We start from the raw sequence: 23168 nt of genomic DNA on the forward strand, positions 1-23168 counted from the left end.
CAATTCCAAATCATCTATCTACATAATTACTAATTCTCTATAATATAAAAATAAAACACTTGCCCGAACTATGGCTATAGAGTAAAAAAAAAAGTAAAAGTAAGTTAATCTGAATGGTATGTAAATGTTAATTTTATTCAGTCTGCTCAAAAATGTTAACAACTTAAACAAAATTTTAGAATCTTATTTGAGTCTTACAATGAGAATAAAATTGAAGGCATATTCTTAGACACTATTTAAGTTGTTGCTTAGAAAAAACGTATTAACTATTGATTCAGTAATGCGGAATTTAAAAACAATTTATGAATACGGGTCATTAACTTTTAACAATAAGATTTTTGGTTCTCTTTGAAGTTTTTGTTGAAGGGTTTCCTAAACAAAGAAAATATCAAATTTTAAATTCTTTTCGAAATGTTTTATATTTCTTAAATGGTTTATTATAATGCTGTGATAATTGAATCATTCTATTTTCGTGACTATTGTGAAAAATTATGAAGCTATAAATTAATTAATCTCAAAGTTATAAACTGAAAAGCTTTTATGGGTTGTTTGAAATTTTATTAAGCAAATTTTAAACGATATTCTTAATGTAGCAATAGTTTTTTAATTATTTTAAGAAAAAATTTAAGCCTTTGAAAATAATGTGTTAACAGTTTTTTAATTAATCAAACGAAATCTGGTTTATTTGGCCAAAATTAACAACGTTAAGTCAAACTCCATCGTACAATATTATTCCATACACATGTTTCAAGTGCACATTGTTTTGCCAATTAAATGGAAATAAATTCAACTGGTGGCGCTCGTATCTATTGCTGCTACACGCAGATAAATCCATTGAAAGGGAGAGTAATTGCCGCCGCAACGTTCGGTGCGGTTCGGTTAAGTGCGACTCACTACTCTTCGCACAACATGAGAATTTCGTATATTGAATAACTTCATTTTACTCCACCACTTGCCATATGTGATAGGCTCAATAATCGAGTCCCATTCGACTCACGTGAAGGTTCCGCTCTTGGCAGAAACCTATACTACCACACAAAAACCAAACCACCGTGTGATGAGAGAAGATGCGAATCTCAACTTGAACCCACTCAGGGTTTAGCTTCTTTTTGTATTTTTTGTATTTCTTTACTTTTTTGTCCGTCTACACTTTACCACTTTAAGAAGGGATAAAGTATGATTTTTTTGGGGGAAATGTTAAAGTAAGATAGAAATATATATCTTTGGGGGTTTCTTCGTTTTTACTGTTTTTTGTTGTTGTTGTGGTAATGTGGGGATCCAAATTGTTGTGATAATTTTTTTTTTCACTTTTTGTTGTTTTGCATTTTCTTCTTTATTTTTGTATGCTTTTTTTTTTTGTTTTTCTCAAATTGCATATACACAACCCTGGGTGTGCATATTTCGTGTGTTTTTTTTTTATTATCTTTTTGTAAGAGAAGCAAATATCAAAGCTATACAACATGCATTTGGTTTTAACTCTTGATGTGTCTCTTTATATCTTTTTCAAAATATAAATAGATGTTCGCGAGGCACTGAACGATAGTGTGATTAGAAGACCTCATCAGGAGAGGAGTAACATTCACAAGTGTTTAACGTTTAAACTTTAACTAACCGCGAAGGGATTTACCCAGGATGAGATCCCTTACGTTATTGGTGGGTGTTATTGATTTTTAATTCGTAAAAATTCTTAATAAGTGCAGTGGAAATACAAAAAAAATATATTCTTACAAAATTGATGTTTTTATATAAAGACTGTTTCATTAAAATGAAATTTAATTGAAAATGATTGTGTTCTGAAGTGTTTCAGTTAAAAAATAAAACATTCGAATATAAATATTTGTTGAAAAATATCAGGAATAATGTGACTTAAATAATCAGAATTTAAAAAAATAAACAATAATAAAAAAAAAAAGTCCTTAAAATAAACTTCCAGTGAAAATGTTTTAAGGACCATTACTATTCAAAAATATTTAAAAAAAAATCATGTATCTTTAATAGTGTTTTTAAAATTAGGATTTAAAAATTTACTCCTTAAACTCTTATTTACTCTCAGCTTTTATTTTTTTTAACTGCATAAATTTAAAGTTCCTTGTTTATTTTCACAATTTTTTATTTTAATTTATTTTTTGATGAAACACTCTTACAGTGAAGTTTTTAAGCAACAAAATTTATATCTAGTTCTCCCAATTTTTAAAATTATTTGAAAGAATTAAATTTTCATTTCAGAGAAACAAGTAAGATCTCAAATAAAAAAGTATTGATTAACAGAATTAACAGACATTTAATTAAAATTTAGTTGAAACAAACAACATAATTAGGGCTTTAGCTTTTAATTTAGTTTTTTTTTTTAAATGCTTTTAATTTTAATGTTAAAAATAGTTTAAGACTTTGTACGAAACTTTAGTAGTTTTTTAAGCAATATGGCTACCTTTTTGTAATCAAACGAAACGTATTTAAAATGGTCCCGACAAGAACGACATACAAATTCATTTAAACTTTTATTTCATTCCCAATATGAATAAAAAATAGTTTTCACAGTGATATGACCTAAATTTTGTGGGATATTTTTTAATGAAAGAGCAATTTAGATTCAAATTAAAATATTTTGTTAATATATTTATTTCAAAAATAAATAAAAAAATATAAACTTACTCAATTCGGTGAGAATCAACAAGAACGAAGTGTGTACCATTGTTCAGAAGAGAAATATTCTTTCATTAACAAAATTCTTATTAAAATTTATATTTGAGTTTCATTAAAGTCAATCCTTATGAAATTTTCTTTTATATTTAATTTATGTAAAATCTTTAGTTTCCAATTGTTGATTTTTTTTTAATTAAAAATGACTCCTTTTAGTCAGTTATCAGTTTTTTATACATAATTTTCGACTGTGAATTGCAAAAATATTTCATAATGTAGGTCTACAAAAACTATATATAAAATCCTAGTTAAAATATTTAAAATGCAGCAAAAATAATAATTTATACAGAAAACTAAAAACGTTGTTACAAGGGTCAAAAATAAAAAATTAGATGCTGTAAGCATGCAAATATATTCAAATAGAGTTTATTTCATTTTCAAAGACGAAAATCTGTCTTGAATTAATTTTTGACGTTCAAGTTGTAAATAGATTCAATTGACTACTGATTAATTTCTTAAATTACAGTTATTACATTACATCAATTTATGTTGATTAAATTCAATGACTACCTACTCATTTATCATGACTTTATTATTCAAATATATAGGAAAGAAAAAAACTTTTTCACACTCATCATCTCACTGTGCAGAGTGACATTGCAAAAAAAAAGTTGGCATTGAATGGCAGTGAACTTGCGAAAGCCATTTCATAATGACTTTTTTTTTTGTTTTTTTTTCTATATTATGTATTTCTTCGATTGATTGAAAAACTAACACGGAAATTAATGTAAGTAATATGTTTAGCATTTTATAGGTATAATGTCAAAACAATAAGTGGGTTTCACCCCAAACAATTTTTATTTTGTTTTTCGAACTTTAAATCAATGATTTTCAAGGAAGTTGTTTATTTTGGTAAATACATTAAGTGTTCAGAATGGTTCATTATATTTCGGCCTCATAAATTCATACTTAATACAACTACTTATTCATTGAAGGAAGATATCCATACTCTTCCTTTCTCAAAAATTAATGTAATGATACGGACCGTATTTGAATGTTTATACTGCTTGCCAAATTAATTGACTGTATTCCTTTATTTTGAGTTATATTCAAACAGCGCCAACATTTTTTTTTTTCGTTCTGCATCAAACATCGATACTTACTTATACATATTAGAGGTATGTCTTCAGTTAGAAAAAAACTTATTATTTTGGGAAACATGCTTTTTAATGTCAGATAGCAATTAGTTTTCCATGACGTCTGGGTGCGACGTTATTAATAAATCTAAGGCAAAACAAAAGAGCTGTCACACAAACTTGAATTTGTACAATGCATAATGTAGGTACATAAATAATGATGGTCAAAAATGCTGGACAGTAATTAGTTGAGTTGAAACCCATTCTAACAGATAAATAAATCTAGCTGGTTGATAAATCGGGACACCTATTACTGTTAGACAAGTGTGGTCGTTTTTTAAAGCCTCGATGATTAAAGTCTAAACAAAAGTAAATTTTAAGTAGCATTATAGCATCAACTTAGTCACCCTTGGTTGAGACAGTGATAATTTTAAAGTTGAAAACCAGACAAAAAAAAATGACGTTTTTTCAGCTTTTTAGCAATATTGTGACATCCTTCCACATATAACAATTTAATTTGTTCTTTAGCCGGTTTTTTTTTTATAGTACAATAATTCGAGAAAAAGATATGTTTTTTTTGTTTTCAACGATGTGGACCTAGTTTTTTTTATATGAGTTTTTGAGCTTTATTTTTTTTATGTTTTCATATTTTAATTTTTTTAATAACTCAATTTTTAAACTATTTTTCTATTTTTTTTTATTAGAAATCATTTATATAATTCTATTAATCATATAGATTAAACTAAAAAAATTACCCATACTAGAAAATTTTTAATTCGAATTAAAAGCAAAAACTTTATGGCATCTCAGTTTTAACAGATTTAATGATTATTTTCAAAGTATTTTAAATAGCAAGAACTAAAGAGTAACTTTTATTTTGACCCCTGGAATTTTCGTATTTTTATTATGAAAGCGTTCCCAAAATGCACTTAAGTGTGTTAAAATGGAACTTAATTAATTGAATTTCTAGGTATCAAATAATCACCTTAATATCAATCAAAAGAAGATATTAAAAAGAATCAAATATTGTAGTCCAGTAGTTTTAGGTTTTATCTGCGGAAAAATTCCTACTGGGCTGAATTTTGGTATACAGCTTAATGACGGCTTTGTTATGAAGATGTGAAAAATCGACATTGATATCGTGTCCGCGTTAAGAGTTATAGGGGTCAAAAGGTCACAAAAACTGGTTTTTCACGATTTTCAGCAAAACGGTAAGTCTTATCAAAAAATTTTCAATGCAAGAATTGTAGACCAGATTATTATATATAAAAAGTGTCATGACACTTTTTTCCTAAGACCCACCGTTTCTTAGGTATAACGATTCAAAAAGTTGAAGTTTAGTTGCAATCGTCATAATCCTATTCCTGAAAAAAAAACTCCTAACTGAAAAGTTCCTGAAATTTCATTATTTTTTTAGCTTGAATTTCGTTCCTCAACTGTTAGGAATATGGGGAAACCAAAAAAAAATGGAAATTTTCGCCATTTTTCCGATTGGGGCCCTTTTCCCGAAACCATTTCCCTGGGAATTTTTGTTTAGAATATGTCTGAAAATATACAGGGTGTGCAATAGAGAATGGACAACCCTAAAACGGCTTATAGCTACACTTATGATTGTTCTAAAAACAGATAGAAAAAAGTTCTATCACAACCAGTTCATAAAATATGGACTTTTTTTCGTTCAGTGTATTTTAAATTTTATCATCTTATGTTTTCGTTCACTACAACCACGAATGAATGAATTTTATTTATTTCTTTTTTTATAATTTTCTACAATAATTGGATGAGTACATAAACACTTTAAAAATTTCATAGCTATTGCACATTTTCGTAAAAAAAATTTTGAAATCTGTTTTTTGATGCAAAATGTAAAAAAAGTATTTTATGAAAAATTTTAAACACCTGTGGTATAAAATAAATCTATAGAAACCTAGGTGGCCAACTTTCTTAAAAATATTCTGGTATAAGGAGAATATTTTTAAGAAAGATGGCCACCTAGGTTTCTATAGATTTATTTTATACCACAGGTGTTTAAAATTTTTCATAAAATACTTTTTTTACATTTTGCATCAAAAAAACAGATTTCAAAATTTTTTTTACGAAAATGTGGAATAGCTATGAAATTTTTAAAGTGTTTATGTACTCATCCAATTATTGTAGAAAATTATAAAAAAAGAAATAAATAAAATTCATTCATTCGTGGTTGTAGTGAACGAAAACATAAGATGATAAAATTTAAAATACACTGAACGAAAAAAAGTCCATATTTTATGAACTGGTTGCGATAGAACTTTTTTGTATCTGTTTTTAGAACAATCATAAGTGTAGCTATAAGCCGTTTTAGGGTTGTCCATTCTCTATTGCACACCCTGTATATTTTCAGACATATTCTAAACAAAAATTCCCAGGGCAATGTTTTCGGGAAAAGAGCCCCAATCGGAAAAATGGCGAAAATTTCCATTTTTTTTTTTTGGTTTCCCCATATTCAGTTGAGGAACGAAATTCAACCTAAAAAAATGATGAAATTTCAGGAACTTTTCAGTTAGGAGTTTTTTTTCAGGAATAGGATTATGACGATTACAACTAAACTTCAACTTTTTCAATCGTTATACCTAAGAAACGGTGGGTCTAAGGAAAAAAAGTGTCATGACACTTTTTATATATAATAATCTGGTCTACAACTCTTGCATTGAAATTTTTTTGATAAGACTTACCGTTTTGCTGAAAATCGTGAAAAACCAGTTTTTGTGACCTTTTGACCCTTATAACTCTTAACGCGGACACGATATCAATGTCGATTTTTCACATTTTCATAACAAAGCCGTCATTAAGCTGTATACCAAAATTCAGCCCAGTAGGAATTTTTCCGCAGATTGGGCTTAAAAATGACTAAAATGACTGGGCTATTGAGTTAAAAGGAAAAACTAAAATAAAATCAAGTAAACAAAAACGACTACCAAATTTGTCATGATGGAAAGATAAACTCATTTAGCGCCTTCGATAAACAAATATTTATGATTGTGGAACAAAGGAAATGATAACTTAATAAAATTCGAATTTAAATATCCACTGCCAAAACCCACAAATTTTAAAAGTGAAGTTTCATTTCACCAACTGTCACTTCTTTGTAACGCTTTGTTTCTGCTTCGTCATTATAAGCCCTTAATATGAATTGTATATGTTGCACATAATTTTTAGAATTGTAAACGATTACAAACAACCAAATGATAATAAATGTCATATCACTAAAATAATGGCTACAAAAAAATATGAATGATCTTTTATTTTGAATAAATAAATGAATTAAATGAATTTAAACTTGTTGAAAGAAATGTCAAATATTTTGTATAGATGTTTTTTGTCACGTATACCACTGTTAAGTTCTTTAAACAAAAATGTTTTAATTTAAATAAAATTTCCATCTAAAACCAATTTAATGATATGCCCAAGTAAAAGTGCAACTTGGGCTATTAATTCAGATTGCTGAGTAAAATTTATCTAATATGTCACGAGCTGTAACTTTCCGCTTAGGTTAAGATTAAGTGGTCATAAAGCATTTAGGTTATCGATAACTTACTAAAGGCTTAGTTAAAAATCGTTAAACAGTAGTTTTATAGCCACTTAATTTTGATAATAGAGGCAAAAGGGTTTAACAGTCCTTTGTATTTCTAAGTAATAAAAACTTTGCAAGCTACCGACCTAGTATTAAAAACCTTTTCTTTTTCTTCTTGATTTATTACAGTTGCTCGGAGTCAGCTGCAGTCTACTCATTTCAACAGCATTCGCCCACCCACCTGAAGGAGTCTGGAAGAAGAAGCTGGTTTGGAAAGAAGACTGGGTACAAATTTGGAAGACTGTCAAGAAAGAAGCTTGGGAAACCAAATGGAAGAAAATCCAAGTACCAATTTGGAAAGAAGTCCAAGTGCCCATCTGGAAAGAAGTTCAAGTACCCGATTGGAAGATTGTGAAAAAACCCCACATCGAAGAACGTGAAGTGCCCGCATGGAAAGAAGAAAAAGTCCCCGAATGGAAGAAAATCAACAAACCCATTTGGAAGGAAATCAAAGTTCCTATCTGGAAAGAAATCCAAGTACCCGAATGGAAACAAATGTTTGTCCCCGAATGGGTAAAAATGGGAATACCCGGTGAGAAGTTCCTTGGCAAAGATCACGAAGGTTGGGAATACACCAGTCATGATCTGTGGCGGAAAAAATTGATCTGGAAACCAGTATGGAAGAAAGTCTGGAAAACAGAGAAAAAACAAGAATGGGTACCGGAGAAGAAACTCGAATGGAAGGAAGAATGGATTCAAGTGTGGAAGCCAGTAAAGAAACAAATCTGGATCAAGGAGAAACGTGAAACATGGGTCGAAGAGAAAGTACAAATTTGGCGAACAGAGAAGAAACAAGCCTGGGCTACAGAAAAGAAGGAAGCATGGAAAGACGAATGGAAAGCCATTCAAGTGCCAGTGTGGAAGGAAGTTAAGGTGCCAGCATGGAAGAAGGTCTGGAAGCCAGTATGGGAAAAAGTTTGGGTGCCAATTCATCATGAAGAACATCATCATGGTTGGGATTAAGATCAAAAATTGTTGATCTTTGAATTGTTATCTCTTAGTTAAGTGCATTTTTTCATGTACCACGACTGTTTTCATGCTTGCTGTAAATAATCTTCAGCTATCATTTTCTTCATCTGTATTATCTCTTCTTCTTAGTTCTATTTTAATTTTTTTTTCTATATTCAAGTGTACCATGTGTTTTTTTTTTTTGTATATAGTCAGAGCCATCTATAATGTGATAGTGGCAAAAAACAAACTTCCTTAATATCTAAGAAACTGAATGATATCTCGAGTTAACGCTGTTAGAATGTTTAAATTTGTTGTAGTTTTTTAAGTCTAAACGAAACGATAGTAATTTTTCTGTAAATAAACGAAACTTTTTACTTAAAAAATAAATATTTTTTTTATTTTTCTGATAAAATTGGAATTGAAATGGGATCGCAATACCTATTTTTAATCCTTTAAATAAAATTTAGCTTAAAATGAGTTCATAAAAGTAGTACCTTCTTCTACTTCTGCAGTACTGCAAAATACAACTGATAAATTCTAGCTTATTTAGTACTCGTTTTTCGAATAGAATACCAATAGTTCTGAAAATTCGGATACATTTTTTAAAAGACAGTAATTGAATGATTTGATATGGTATTATTTTCCGGTACTACTGCAGTACTACTTTTATGAACTTGAGGAAGATATAAGGTTGCGTGATATAAAAAAAAATTGTTTAACAATTGATATTAAATAAATTAACAGAAATCAGTAGAAGTCAGGTGGTAATATCTTAATGTGAACAACAAACTGACTCCTCAAGATCAGTGGCGTATTGAGGGGGGGGCTCAGGGGGCTCAAGCCCCCCCAAGCCTTCCAGATCATGTTATTTTTTACCTAATTTCATTGTAATATATATGCTTGACTGAAACTTGTTCGTAAATCTTATAGATTTAGAGGCAGCTCAGATGCTCGAGCCCCCTCCAAATTCTGAAACGGCTATTTGTGTTTGTTTGAGTAAGAGCCTTAGCTGTAGCTGGGGGTTGGGTGTTTTTTTCTCGGGTTTAAGTCCAATTCGAAATTCTTCAGATCACTTTTTAGTATAATACGTACGTCGAATAACATCACTGTTTAGTTTTGCAAAAGTTCTTATGCAATCTCAATAAACACTTTTTTCAAAAATTATATACTTCTCAAAGCTATTGGAAATAGAAATATTTGATATCTCAAAATCTTAGTGGTCATCATATGTAACTAATGGTTTCTTTCAACAAATGCCACTTTGGACTTCGAATTCGGATTAAAAAAGCAACATATTATGAAAAAATATATACAGCTGTCGACGTCGAGAGCAGTTAAATGCTACTATACCACTTTCAGTACCGCAGCACAGAGCTTCACTCTCGATCAAAGGTGAATATATTATTCGTACCCCTCTAAAAAATGTTTGAAAAATTTTCTAGCCCCCTCCAAATTTTTTTCTGGATACGCCACTGCTCAAGATAGGGTAACAGTAGCAAATTTAATCTTCCGAAATGGAAATATAATTAAAATCGGTGCTTCACAATAATATTTATAAGGACTTTGTCACTAAATGGAAACGAATCGACGAAAAAGTCATTTTTTTTCTGCTTTTGTTGATAATTTTGATTTGATTAGTCGTGACTCATGAATAATAGCAGTAGCAATTGTTTAACAAAAACAAAAAATGTGTGCCAAACCTTATGAGACAAATGAGAAAATCTTCAAAAAAAAACAAAGGGAAAATATTGGAATCAGTTTCTAATATCTTAAAGATTGGACCTATATAGTTATATCTGGTATCACAAAAATAGTATAGAATGAATACAAAACAACTGAAACTTATAAAATCTTACAATCTACAATATCAATAATGATGAAATACCTACATCGATTTTAAAAGCATGATATTAGAATAATAATAATGTAAAAGATTAGTGGTGACGCGATGACGATCATGCTTTGCAATGTTATATACAATTTCTATTCAGTTTAGCACTAAATTAAGACGCATTGTATTCGTAAACAAATATTCAAAAGTACTCCTCAAAAATTAAAATAGTCACAAGTTGTGGAGAACAGAAGAAATAATATTGGAGAAACCAATTACTGCAGTATGTCATTTACGGTACATAGCAGTTATTTATTTCATTGTATTTCTTGTACCAATTTCATGTAGTCTGCATTTAAATATTCCAAAAAACAAACTGGCTTTATGTTGAGTCAGCGGACGATCTATTAATTTTCCAGATATCCCGGACATGGATAGACTTCAAATCTATGGCACTGAACCATATCTAGTCCCAAAAATGTAAGCAAATTTCAATGTATGATAGGTGCTTACCGGAGCAATCTATGATACTTTAGTATCTTCAGTAGGATTCCCCCATGTCCAGGGCACGTCCAGGACATGTACGGGACATGTCCGGGACATGTCCGGGACATGTCCGGGACATGTCCGGGACACGTCCGGGACAAATCCGGGACATGTCCGGGACATGTCCGAGACATGTCCGGGACAAGTAAGGGACACGTCCGGGACATGTCCGGGACACGTAAGGGACATGTCCGGGACATGTCCGGGACACGTCCGGGACAAATCCGGGACAAGTCCGGGACATGTCCGGGACATGTCCGGGACAAGTAAAGGACACGTCCGGGACATGTCCGGGACATGCCCGGGACACGTAAGGGACATGTGGGGGACATGTCCGGGACACGTCCGGGACAAATCCGGGACATGTCCGGGACATGTCCGGGACAAGTAAGGGACACGTCCGGGACATGTCCGGGACATGTCCAGGACACGTAAGGGACATGTCCGGGACATGTCTGGGACACGTAAGGGACATGTCCGGGACATGTCCGGGACACGTCCGGGACATGTCCGGGACACGTCCGGGACATGTCCGGGACATGTTTGGGACAAGTCCGGGACATTTCCGGGACATGTCCGGGACATGTCCGGGACATGTCCGGGACACGTAAGGGACATGTCCGGGACATGTCCGGGACACGTACGGGACATGTCCGGGACATGTCCGGGACACGTAAGGGACAAGTAAGGGACATGTCCGGGAGATGTCCGGGACACGTAAGGGACATGTCCGGGACATGTCCGGGACACGTCCGGGACAAATCCGGGACATGTCCGGGACATGTCCGGGACACGTACGGGACATGTCCGGGACACGTCCGGGACATGTCCGGGACATGTCCGGGACATGTTTGGGACACGTCCGGGACATTTCCGGGACATGTCCGGGACATGTCCGGGACACGTAAGGGACATGTCCGGGACACGTAAGGGACATGTCCGGGACATGTCCGGGACACGTCCGGGACAAATCCGGGACATGTCCGGGACATGGCTGGGATATGTCCGGGACATGTCCGGGACACGTAAGGGACATGTCCGGGACACGTAAGGGACATGTCCGGGACACGTCCGGGACAAATCCGGGACATGTCCGGGACATGTCCGGGACATGTCCGGGACATGTCCGGGACACGTAAGGGACATGTCCGGGACATGTCCGGGACACGTCCGGGACAAATCCGGGACATGTCCGGGACATGTCCGGGACATGTCCGGGACATGTCCGGGACAAGTAAGGGACACGTCCGGGACATTTCCGGGACATGTCCGGGACACGTAGGGGACATGTCCGGGACACGTCCGGGACAAATCCGGGAAATGTCCGGGACATGTCCGGGACAAGTAAGGGACAGGTCCGGGACATGTCCGGGACAAGTAAGGGACAGGTCCGGGACATGTCCGGGACATTTCCCGGATTTGTCCCGGACGTGTCCCGGACATGTCCCTTACGTGTCCCGGACATGTCCCGGACATGTCCCGGAAATGTCCCGGACGTGTCCCTTACTTGTCCCGGACATGTCCCGGACATGTCCCGGACATGTCCCGGATTTGTCCCGGACGTGTCCCGGACATGTCCCGGACATGTCCCTTACGTGTCCCGGACATGTCCCGGACATGTCCCGGACATGTCCCGGACATGTCCCGGATTTGTCCCGGACGTGTCCCGGACATGTCCCTTACGTGTCCCGGACATGTCCCGGACATGTCCCGGAAATGTCCCGGACGTGTCCCAAACATGTCCCGGACATGTCCCGGACATGTCCCTTACTTGTCCCGGACATGTCCCGGACATGTCCCGGATTTGTATCGGACGTGTCCCGGACATGTCCCGGCCATGTCCCTTACGTGTCCCGGACATGTCCCGGACGTGTCCCTTACTTGTCCCGGACATGTCCCGGACATGTCCCGGACATGTCCCGGATTTGTCCCGGACATGTCCCGGACATGTCCCTTACGTGTCCCGGACATGTCCCGGACATGTCCCGGACATGTCCCGTACGTGCCCCGGACATGTCCCGGACATGTCCCGGATTTGTCCCGGACGTGTCCCGGACATGTCCCGGACATGTCCCGGAAATGTCCCGGACTTGTCCCAACCCGTAAGGGACATGTCCAGGACCCGTAAGGGACATGTCCGGGACATGTCTGGGACACGTAAGGGACATGTCCGGGACATGTCCGGGACACGTCCGGGACATGTCCGGGACATGTCCGGGACACGTCCGGGACATGTCCGGGACATGTCCGGGACATGTCCGGGACATGTCCGGGACACGTAAGGGACATGTTCGGGACACGTCCGGGACATGTCCGGGACATGTCCGGGACACGTCCGGGACATGTTCGGGACACGTCCGGGACATGTCCGGGACATGTCCGGGACATGTCCGGGACATGTCCGGGACATGTCCGGGACATGTTTGGGACACGTAAGGGACATGTTCGGGACATGTCCGGGACATGTCCGGGACACGTAAGGGACATGTTCGGGACACGTCCGGGACATGTCCGGGACATGTCCGGGACACGTAAGGGACATGTCCGGGACATGTCCGGGACACGTCCGGGACATGTCCGGGACACGTAAGGGACACGTCCGGGACATGTCGGGGACATGTCGGGGACATGTCCGGACACGTCCGGACACGTCCGGGACATGTCCGGGACACGTAAGGGACACGTCTGGGACACGTCCGGGACATGTCCGGGACACGTAAGGGACATGTTTGGGACACATCCGGGACATGTCCGGGACATGTCCGGGACACGTCCGGGACATGTATGGGACATGTCCGGGACACGTCCGGGACACGTCCGGGACATGTCCGGGACACGTAAGGGACACGTCCGGGACACGTCCGGGACATGTCCGGTACACGTAAGGGACATGTCCGGGACATGTCCGGGGCACGTCCGGGACATGTACGGGACATGTCCGGGGCACGTCCGGGACACGTCCGGGACACGTCCGGGACATGTCCGGGACATGTCCGGGACACTTCCGTTGCATTATATCTCATTATATCATCATTGAATTAAATCTATTAAATAATCTATTTTTCTGCCAAAGTTATATGAAATATTAAAAAAATTATTTACTCCATATGAAGATTGCACTCAACCACTTGAAATAATTATAACTCTGAGTTTACCTTCACGAAAATTCAATTTCGTACTTTTTTCATGTAAACATCTTGTCTTCTTAGCATACTTTACACCATGTCTCTGCATATTCACCATTGTTATAATCGAATGCAGTACAACAAGATTTTATTCATTATTGTATTTTTATTTTGATCAGATCAATGTTGATAAGAAACCTGCCAAAAACCCTTCCCATATCCTATTAAATATAAAAAATCAATAATCCTCTTTTTTTCATTGTTCGCAGACCATTTCGCTACAGTAAATTCATAATCACCTTGAAAGATCGCATCCTTTCCCTTTTCATTTACCGCAACAACGTACAAAAATATATTACGCAACAAACCAAAACAGCAAAAGATGCAATCATCATCCTTTTCAGGCACCCCTATATATTTATTTGTCGGTAGGTATAATCTCACGGAAGTTAGTTCACATCACGTTTTACAGTGGAATAATCAGGAATTAAAAGTGGGTACAAAAATTACATCATTAAAAAAATGCAACAAAAATGGAATATCTGAAGTTTTTGAACCATTGGGGTCCTAATTGAAACAAATTTGAGTTTAAATTTTTTCCACTTCTGCCCCCAAAAAGTTCCACTGTATATCATTCCTCATCTGTTTACCATTTACCATGAGAAAAAATCGCATTCACGACCAAAGACCACATAAACCAGCACACTTAGACTGGTCTCAAGGAGAGACACAATCCATTCAACTTTAACGTCCCCAAAAGCATCGCAATGTGAACCTGCAGGAAATAAAATTATAACCTCCGTGTACCTGTACCATCATATTGTTTAGCTGCAAGGCCAGTTTGTAACCGCCGCGGACGACCACATCAAACTTGTTCATGAGTGAAGATTCACTTTCATTGTAGCTATACCACATCATAGAGTACACCAGTAACTATATTCTGCAAAAAGAGTGTCAGAGCTGTAATAAATCTAAGATCCAAGTTTGAACAGAAAAGAAATGAAAAGTTCACAGCGCATTCAATTTAAAACAGTTACCGGAAGTGACCTCAGAGTAAATTTAAGTTGCATTTTGCTTCAAATTTAATTACGGGCGCAGCAGCTGAAACAAATTGCATGTCATTTAATTTATCTGTGTTCATTTCTTTCAATTCCCATCAAAAGATGAAGCATGTTACACAATTTTAATTTTTATGATTAGAGGGTACTTGAAATGGGGCAAAGTACCTATCGTCAAATGGTCCGTTATGCAGTTTATTTTTGTGTTGCTTACCGAATGTGCGACAAAATCTCTTGAAGAAGCAATAAATTGATTATTTAACTCAAAGCAACACAAAATAAAACTGGCAAAGATAAGTATCTTATTGCAGTTACGTCGTTAGATTAATGTTTGGAGGATTTATTGGACACAAAAAAATACTATGTGCAGAGATTATTGCGCATTCCAAGTCGGTGTTGTTATATTTTTAATGTCTTTTTCAATTATTTTCTTTTTTTCTACTTTTCTTCATTTTTAATTGTCCGTCTTGAGCGCCCTCCAAAACAAGTAATGGTAATGTCGGTGAATGTGATATAACACAAGAAAAAGAGGCGATTAAAAATTATTATTACAACAAGCTTTATTGAGAGCACAAATACACATAACGTGGGAAGTGTTCCATCAGAAAAAAAAACCCAAACACTTCATATTTATTTTAAGACCATCCTTATAACTCAGACTCATAAGTATAATCCACTCAGCTTGCAAGGTCACAATAAACTTCTTTTATTACCATCTTGTCTTTCTATTTTGGTTAATATTTTTTGGTATTTTATTACTATTCGCCGGGATGACAAAGAAAAAATACAAAAAATAAATATAAACAAAACAAAAAAAAACTACAAAAGAGGTAAACCAAAACAAAAGAGTTGAGCAACGAACTCGATTTTTGTTTTTTTGCTAAATAAATCTCACTGCGAATGAGTGAGTTTTTTTTCTGTGAAAAGTTAATTGTTAGTAGGTATCATCCAGTACATGATCATGTATAATGGAATATATGTGGCCTAGAAATTATGTGTTGTGTGTAGAGTCATGTATGTTTTACCACTTAAAACAAAAGAAGATAAAAAAAAAAATGCAACACCAACTTTTATGACTTAATTACTAGATGCAGCAAGGCATAAAGATGCCATAGTTAGACGTGACCATAATAACACTTAAATTCTTGGAGTACTCTATAATTATTTTTTTCAAAAAATATTTGTGTTTTTTTTTTTTTTCTTCTTGGTTTTCGTAAATTTTACATAACTTTACTGGGCAGTTTTTGTTTGACCTCTTATTAAATATTTATCAAGAGGTGAAGGTTTTTAAATAATTTATGTGACATGGTTCTTTTGCAGATGACACTTTTAGAACATTTTTTTATTTATTTAAGAAATACATCGGATTTTGAAAAAGGTTTAGTTTTTGGTGAGTTGCCCGTGAGTTTAAAACGAAAATGTTGGAATACGGTTCATCGTCGGTATATGAGTCTTTTTTCATAATATAAATCATAGAATCAATATGAATTTGTTTAAAATAATTTGTTGCATTTTATTAGTGAGTAAAGATTTTGAATAAAATTAAATATTTAAAGCGATTCATTTTGTGATTTTTCTTAACTTTTTTATCAATTTTGTAACTCATAATTTAACTGTATTATTTTATTAAAAAATAATTATTTAAGAACAAAAAAAAAACACAATTAAATCAGAAATCTTAATAATTTATAGCAAAAAATTAAACAAAAACTCACACTCAAGTGATATTATTTCCCAGGAAATTTTTAAGTTGAATGCTCGGAAGAGAAAAAAAAATTATAAAAAAAATTAATGTGTGACAAAAAACAAATGAATTACATACCAGCACGTTTACTTGTATATCTTTGAGATCTTCACAGTTAAATAATTGAAGCTTCCATTCAGCTACTCTTCACATGCATAACTTTTGACATAAATGAATTAGTTACTTTGATTTTTTTGACATATTCAAATGTAGCTGACTTCTTTGGTTAAAAATTTTGGCAAGGCTAACACGTACAAAAATTATAAATTATTATCTTATTCATGTTCAAGTGCAAGCGTAAGCAAATATTATACTTTTTAAATTTGTGAACAAAACACGAATAACGTGCAGTGAATATTTAGAAGGGAAGGAAAAAAAATTAGAGCAGATAATAATTCACTTTTTTCAATAGATTGGTGGAGCAAAAAAAAAAAAAATCATGTGTGCAATTCACACGTGGTAGAAGTGAAACCTTAAGAAATCATTTTTCTTGCAAAAAAAAAAAAATAGAAAAAATCTACCTATTTTTATTCTATCACCTTCAAATCCATGTTTTTTATATGACAACCTATATAAATTTTATATCATCTGAAAGCTTATTTTCTAAGCTCAAAATATATATATCGATTAGGTCTATGAGACATCTACAAAAAGAGCTAGAATTTTTTGAACTCGATCAATTTCCATCAAAAAAAGCGAAAAAACACGTATTTTTATCTTCTCACGCTATTAAATCCATTTTTTTCCCTAACAACCTATACAAATTCTTACACCATCTTATTGTCTTAGCTAAAAAAATATATATATCGATCAGATGTATGAGACATCTACAAAAAGAGCTAGAATTTTTTAAACTCGATGAAAATTCATCCAAAAAGCAAAAAAAACATTTATTTTTATGTTCTCATGCTATTAAATCAATTTTTTTGTTTGACAACCTATAAAAAATTTTATACCATGTGAAAGCTTATTGTTTCACCTTGTATTATGATGTATAAATCTTATTTCAAAGATGTCTACAAGAGAAGTTAGAATTTTTTAAAATCAACCATGTCGAATTTCCAGGTTGAGATTACGGTACTTCCTACACTGGTAGCTGGTCATCGCCAACAGATCTCCACAGGTGTTTTGAGGTATTTTTAAATTTTTTTCAATTTAAAATTGTGTAACTTGTAACGTAACGTTATGTGTGATATATCAAATAAAAGGTTATGTTATCAGCATGCGTATTAAAGTTAAATCAAATTTGTATGTGCACTAGATCAAAAGATATAACGTGTGTTAGAAAAGAACATCTTTTTACCGTTATCTCCGAATTTTGAATATGAAATTAATTGAAATTTTGTACAATTATAATTTATTTAATTACCTATCTACACTACAAATTTCATTCATCTATCTGTTAGACAAAAAAGTTATAACAAGTTGAAGCCGTGTCGCGTTTTCGTTTCATCTTGTTTCAAATCACTACGATACTAAAGAAGTTTTCACTTCAAAAAAAGTTTGATTGGAAAAAAAAAAACAAATTATAATCCAGTCAAATAAGAGTTTAACCTCGGAATGGGTGCTAAAAGAAATTTTTTTTGCTCAATACCTTCGTTTTGCCATTCTATAACATACCTCAAAAGTCTAGAAAAATCTCATGTCCGCAAGTCGCGATTTTCAAGGTCAAATCGCGGAATGGAGATTTGCAATATTAGCAATAATAGAAAATGGTATTATGTATATTTCACATATTATATATGATTTCGAGGTATTTTTTAATGCTGATTACAAAATTTTTAATGCTAAAATCAAGGCAATCTGACGTCTCTGAAAAAAGTTATACCTGTTTTTCATCTTTGAACGCATATTAGAATAATTATTAGCAATTTTATCAAAAATCTCTATCTCAAAGCCATCTAAAACTTGAAAAAAAAATTCCTCATTATAATTACAACTAAATATTTAAATTCAAAATAAAAAGCCCCCATTGTTGGCTAATAGAAAGAAAGCATTTCTTTTGCAAACCATCATCTTCAATCATAATATATTTAAATGCCTAAAATTATGCAACTTATAAAAATATCTTTTCACTTTCAAGATTTGTAATAACAGTCATCTTCACACTCTTCGTTGGCACTTTCAAACTCACTACACTTACCTCAAAAAGCTTTCATTTTCACTGCAAAGTAAAAAGAAACCAAAGGAAAAATTAACTTTTAGGTTGTGTGAAAATTATGTACATACATTATAGTCTGCGAGTGTTTTTTTTTTTTTTGTTACTTTTTGCAAAAAGAAAAAGCAATCGATTCTACCTTTAATTGAGTTGAAATAACAGTTGTGGAAGAAAAAAATTAATTGTTATTGTATTGTTCTAAGCTTAATTCATTGAACTGTACCTTCTCCTTGCCATTATAAGAACAGCATCCAAAATTTAAAAAAAAAACAAGAGTTTATGCTCTTAAAATTTGAAAATTCGTTATTTTTTTTAGTGAGGTTTATTTTTTTCCTATTTTACGATTTTAGTAGCAAATATTTTTTTCAAATAGCGTAATCGCACAACTATTTTAAACTAAAAATAAAAAAAATAAAAATTTTGCACTCACATTTTACTGTCATGTCTTTGACTTTTCTAATGGGTAAGTTGATTATTTTATTTGAAAAATTATTATTTGATATCTTTTGTTAGTTTTATTTTGGTTTTGAGTATTTTTATTTTGACTGAGTGACATTTCGGATGAAATTTTCTAATTAATTTTAATTTTACTGTTAATGTAAATTTGATTTGGCATGTTCAGGAAACGTTAGGTCATTTTCGTAAGAGAGATTTTTCTTGCCTAACCTTTCCAATAAAATTACCTATACAAACAATGGAAGAATTTTTTTTTACAGCTTACCAATCAGAGATTCGAGACTTGACTTAATATTAAATCTCTTACTTTAGATAACAATATTAATTTTAAAATTTTTGTATAGTATTTATATTCCGGTAACTTCTGTTGACATTGATTAAAAGATATTTACAAAAATGAAGCATTTGAAGTGTTCTAATTTATATTTCATATGTGTGATGAAAATGTCAAAAGTAGTCAAGTCAAGTGAAAACGCCTCCTCGACTTGAATGATTACAACCAGAGATCAGAAATAAATCTCAACCGTTTGAAGGGTTCTTTAATAACTCTTATTTGTTGCCATTTTCAATAAAGGTCATAAAATAACCTTTTTTTTAAAAAAAAAAGAAAAATTTCGGTCAAGGTCTGAGAGAAACCTTTATTTTGTATTTTTGTATGTTTCGGTCACCCAGTGACATTTTTATAGCTGAGAGAAAAAAATAAATCTCATCTGCAAATGTATCAATTAGAACATCGGTCTCCTGAAATATTCGAAATTGTATTAACTGTGCTTGTCGTCCCAGCGACTAAAATCACAGTGGAAAAGACATTTTCTTCTTTACAGATTGGGTCAAAGAACTTTGAGAGTCAATTTAATAGTTGAACTTAATACATAAACTAAGAAAAAGCATCTTTTTCATATTTATTTCTGCAAAATAAAGAAATTTTTGACATATTCGAAATTTTCCTTTGAATTAACCATTTTTGATTTATTTTCAGCGAAAACGGTTAAGGGTTAACCTTTTCCATTTATTTTTTTTTTGTAAAAATCTCAACAATTAAGAGATATTTAAAAAAATAAAAATAAATCTCAACCAATAACCTTTATTTTAGATTTTTTAAAATAAATCTCAAACCTTAACCGAAACTATTTAAAGTAATGTGGTAACTCTCAGAGAGTAACCGATTGAAAATAAAGGTTGACTGTTATTTCTTGTCTCTGATCACAACGAAAAAGGACATAACTTGAGTGAATTCTTAAGACATTTCTCAAATCTCACGAAGAAACGACTTGTATTTCCGTCCAAAAACGTAGGTTCTCCGTTGAATTCCATTGGTACATTTCTAACAATTTCACCGGCACACAAAAAAAAAGTGTTATGTACCAGGAACCAGACCTTTCTTTCTATATGTTTTTTGGGCACGCTGAATCCGAATTTAAAGTCCGTTTGGCCCTGTCACCCTCCAGTTTCGAGCTGTGACTCCATTTCGTTTGAATTTTTATAACTTTTTTGGAGTTTTTTTTTTTTTTCATTTTTCTCAAAAATGGACGGTGTCCGGGCAAAACGGACTTGAAATTCGGATGTTCTATATTTTTGGACTTTTTTTTCTGTATGGCCACATTTTGATTGTATGAGTTTAATTTACTCTGACATAAAGTTATTCTAGTACCTACTTAAATTTTATTACTTCTTTGCTGTGTATTTTTGAAAGGTGCATGTAATTATACATACGTAAATATTACACACAAAATAAAATATGTATTATTTTCCAAACAAACAATTTTTTTTTATGTATTTTTAATAGTTACACCAGCTACAACAATAAAAACTGTTTTGAACTAAAAACATCTCATTTCCAACGCCACATCACAGACCATGCCAAAAAACATTAACATAAACACAACTGACAATCGTTTATCACTAATAGCATCGTAATTTGTAATCATTGTGCTCACTTTTTTTGCCGCTGTTTGATGGCGCTGTTGCTATTGCTACTTACTTTGGAAATTGTTTTAAATTAATCTGAAGTACGCGAAATTGCATCATTTAAAGTTGGCTTCACAGATGTTTTTTTTTCTACCTGTGTACCATCAACAACTACTCGTATACTATGTTGAGTTGAATTATACGACATGCGAAGAGACTCATTGTTGTTAACCTTATTTATTTGTGGGCCAAGTCACCCGCCTTGTTGCATGAACCAAACAACGCCACACAGTTTATCTATGAAAAGACTTTTGTGTACTTGGCTTACAACCGAGGATCATAATATACACAAATGTAAATTGAGAAATGTGCAATCTTAACAGACAAATTGTAATTTCATTAAGTGCATTTTAGATTATAAGCCGACAAAAAATTTAAAAATCAATTTAATTCACTTTGTCATAATTAACATTAAAAAAAATGAATCGTGTTGCCAAACATTTAAAAAAAAAACAAACCAAACAATTAAAAAAAAATGAATCGTGTTGCCAAACATTTTAAGGAGTGAATTTTTAAGTGGATTGAATTAATAAAGAAAGATTTTGATAAGTGATAAATTTAAACATGGTAGTAGGTTAATGGAGTGACAAACGTTGGATGAATGATTCAATTCATTACTTTGTAGATTGATTATTTGTTTGCAACAAAATAAGGCTTTAAACGAGATGCAAGAAGATGATGATGATAAACATGAATTTGTCTTTATTATTATCAATTTTTGTTTTTTCTAAGCACTTTCAGGAAACGTCTTAACTTCAAGCTTAGAAATGTATTTAGTTCACCTTATTAGCCCTTACACTATTTATACAACCCATAACAATATTTTTATTTCCGTAAAGTCTTTGAATTAAATTGATTGCAATGATTTTTAATTACAATTAATTGAAGCAATTCTAAAACAAAAGAGTTGAGGTAAAAACTTTAGCCAGAAAACGTTTTGTAACCAATTTTAATTAATTGTTCAAGTTAATTAATGAATAAGTACCCCTTCTTTTTCCGACTAAAAATATAAATAATTTTCATTCATTGCAATTAAAAGTTATTAATATTCACAGCGTTTATTTATAATTGAAGAATGTGTAGTATTGAAGTCAAAGTTGTCTTTATACCAAAAGCTGGTAAATCCAGTTACACAGAACCCAAAGATTTCAGACCTATCAGTCTAACTTCTTTTACACTCAAAACACTTGAAAGGTTAATCGATATACATATCCGCAGTTATTTAATACCGGAGACTATATCACCCTTTCAGCATGCATACACAAAAGGTAGAAGTGTAGAGACAGCTTTACACTGTGCAGTCAGAACAATAGAAAAGTCGCTTGCGGTTAAAGAATACACCCTCGCTTCATTTCTAGATATCGAAGGAGCATTCAATAATGTCCATAATAGTGCCATTGAAAAAGCACTCACTGACCTTAAAATAGAAGACACGATCATAAAATGGATCGTATGCATGTTGAAAAACAGGCAAATCAATAGTGAATTAGGTGGGTCACATATAAAAATGTACGCATCTAGAGGAACCCCACAAGGTGGTATTCTATCACCTCTTCTTTGGATTTTGGTGATGAATGAGATTCTCATCAAACTAAATTATAGCGGTGTTAAGGTTATAGCCTACGCAGACGATCTAGCTCTTCTAGCGACAGGTAAATACCTAACCACTGTAAGCGAACAATTAGAAAACGCATTATCCAAGGTCAGTAACTGGACCAGGAGATGCGGTCTTAAAGTAAACCCCCTAAAAACAGAACTGGTACTTTTCACAAACAGAAGGAAAATTCCTCCTTTTGCAGTGCCAAAAATTGATGGCACCCCACTTAAGATTTCGGATAAAGCGAAATATCTTGGAGTGATCTTGGATAAGAAACTTAACTGGGGTCCAAACATTCAAGAAAGATACAAGAAAGCCACGTTTGCACTTTACTCATGTAATAGAATT

The 23168-nt window shown here is 33.8% G+C and overlaps 2 protein-coding genes across 2 annotated transcripts in view; both read left to right on the top strand.

Annotated features, from left to right (window-relative positions):
• Nucleotides 1-23168, top strand: part of LOC129921111 (pre-mRNA splicing regulator USH1G) — a 522815-nt gene that overhangs the window by 124208 nt on the left and 375439 nt on the right. The gene's annotated exons all lie outside the window — the stretch shown is intronic.
• Nucleotides 1539-8692, top strand: LOC129921116 (uncharacterized). The gene is made up of 2 exons (XM_056002801.1): nucleotides 1539-1653; nucleotides 7516-8692. Exons 1-2 carry the CDS (start codon nucleotides 1633-1635, stop codon nucleotides 8347-8349), a joined length of 855 nt encoding a protein of 284 aa, XP_055858776.1. The 5' UTR covers nucleotides 1539-1632; the 3' UTR covers nucleotides 8350-8692.

Source organism: Episyrphus balteatus, chromosome 1 (assembly GCF_945859705.1).
Source record: "Episyrphus balteatus chromosome 1, idEpiBalt1.1, whole genome shotgun sequence".
NCBI lineage: Eukaryota > Metazoa > Arthropoda > Insecta > Diptera > Syrphidae > Episyrphus > Episyrphus balteatus.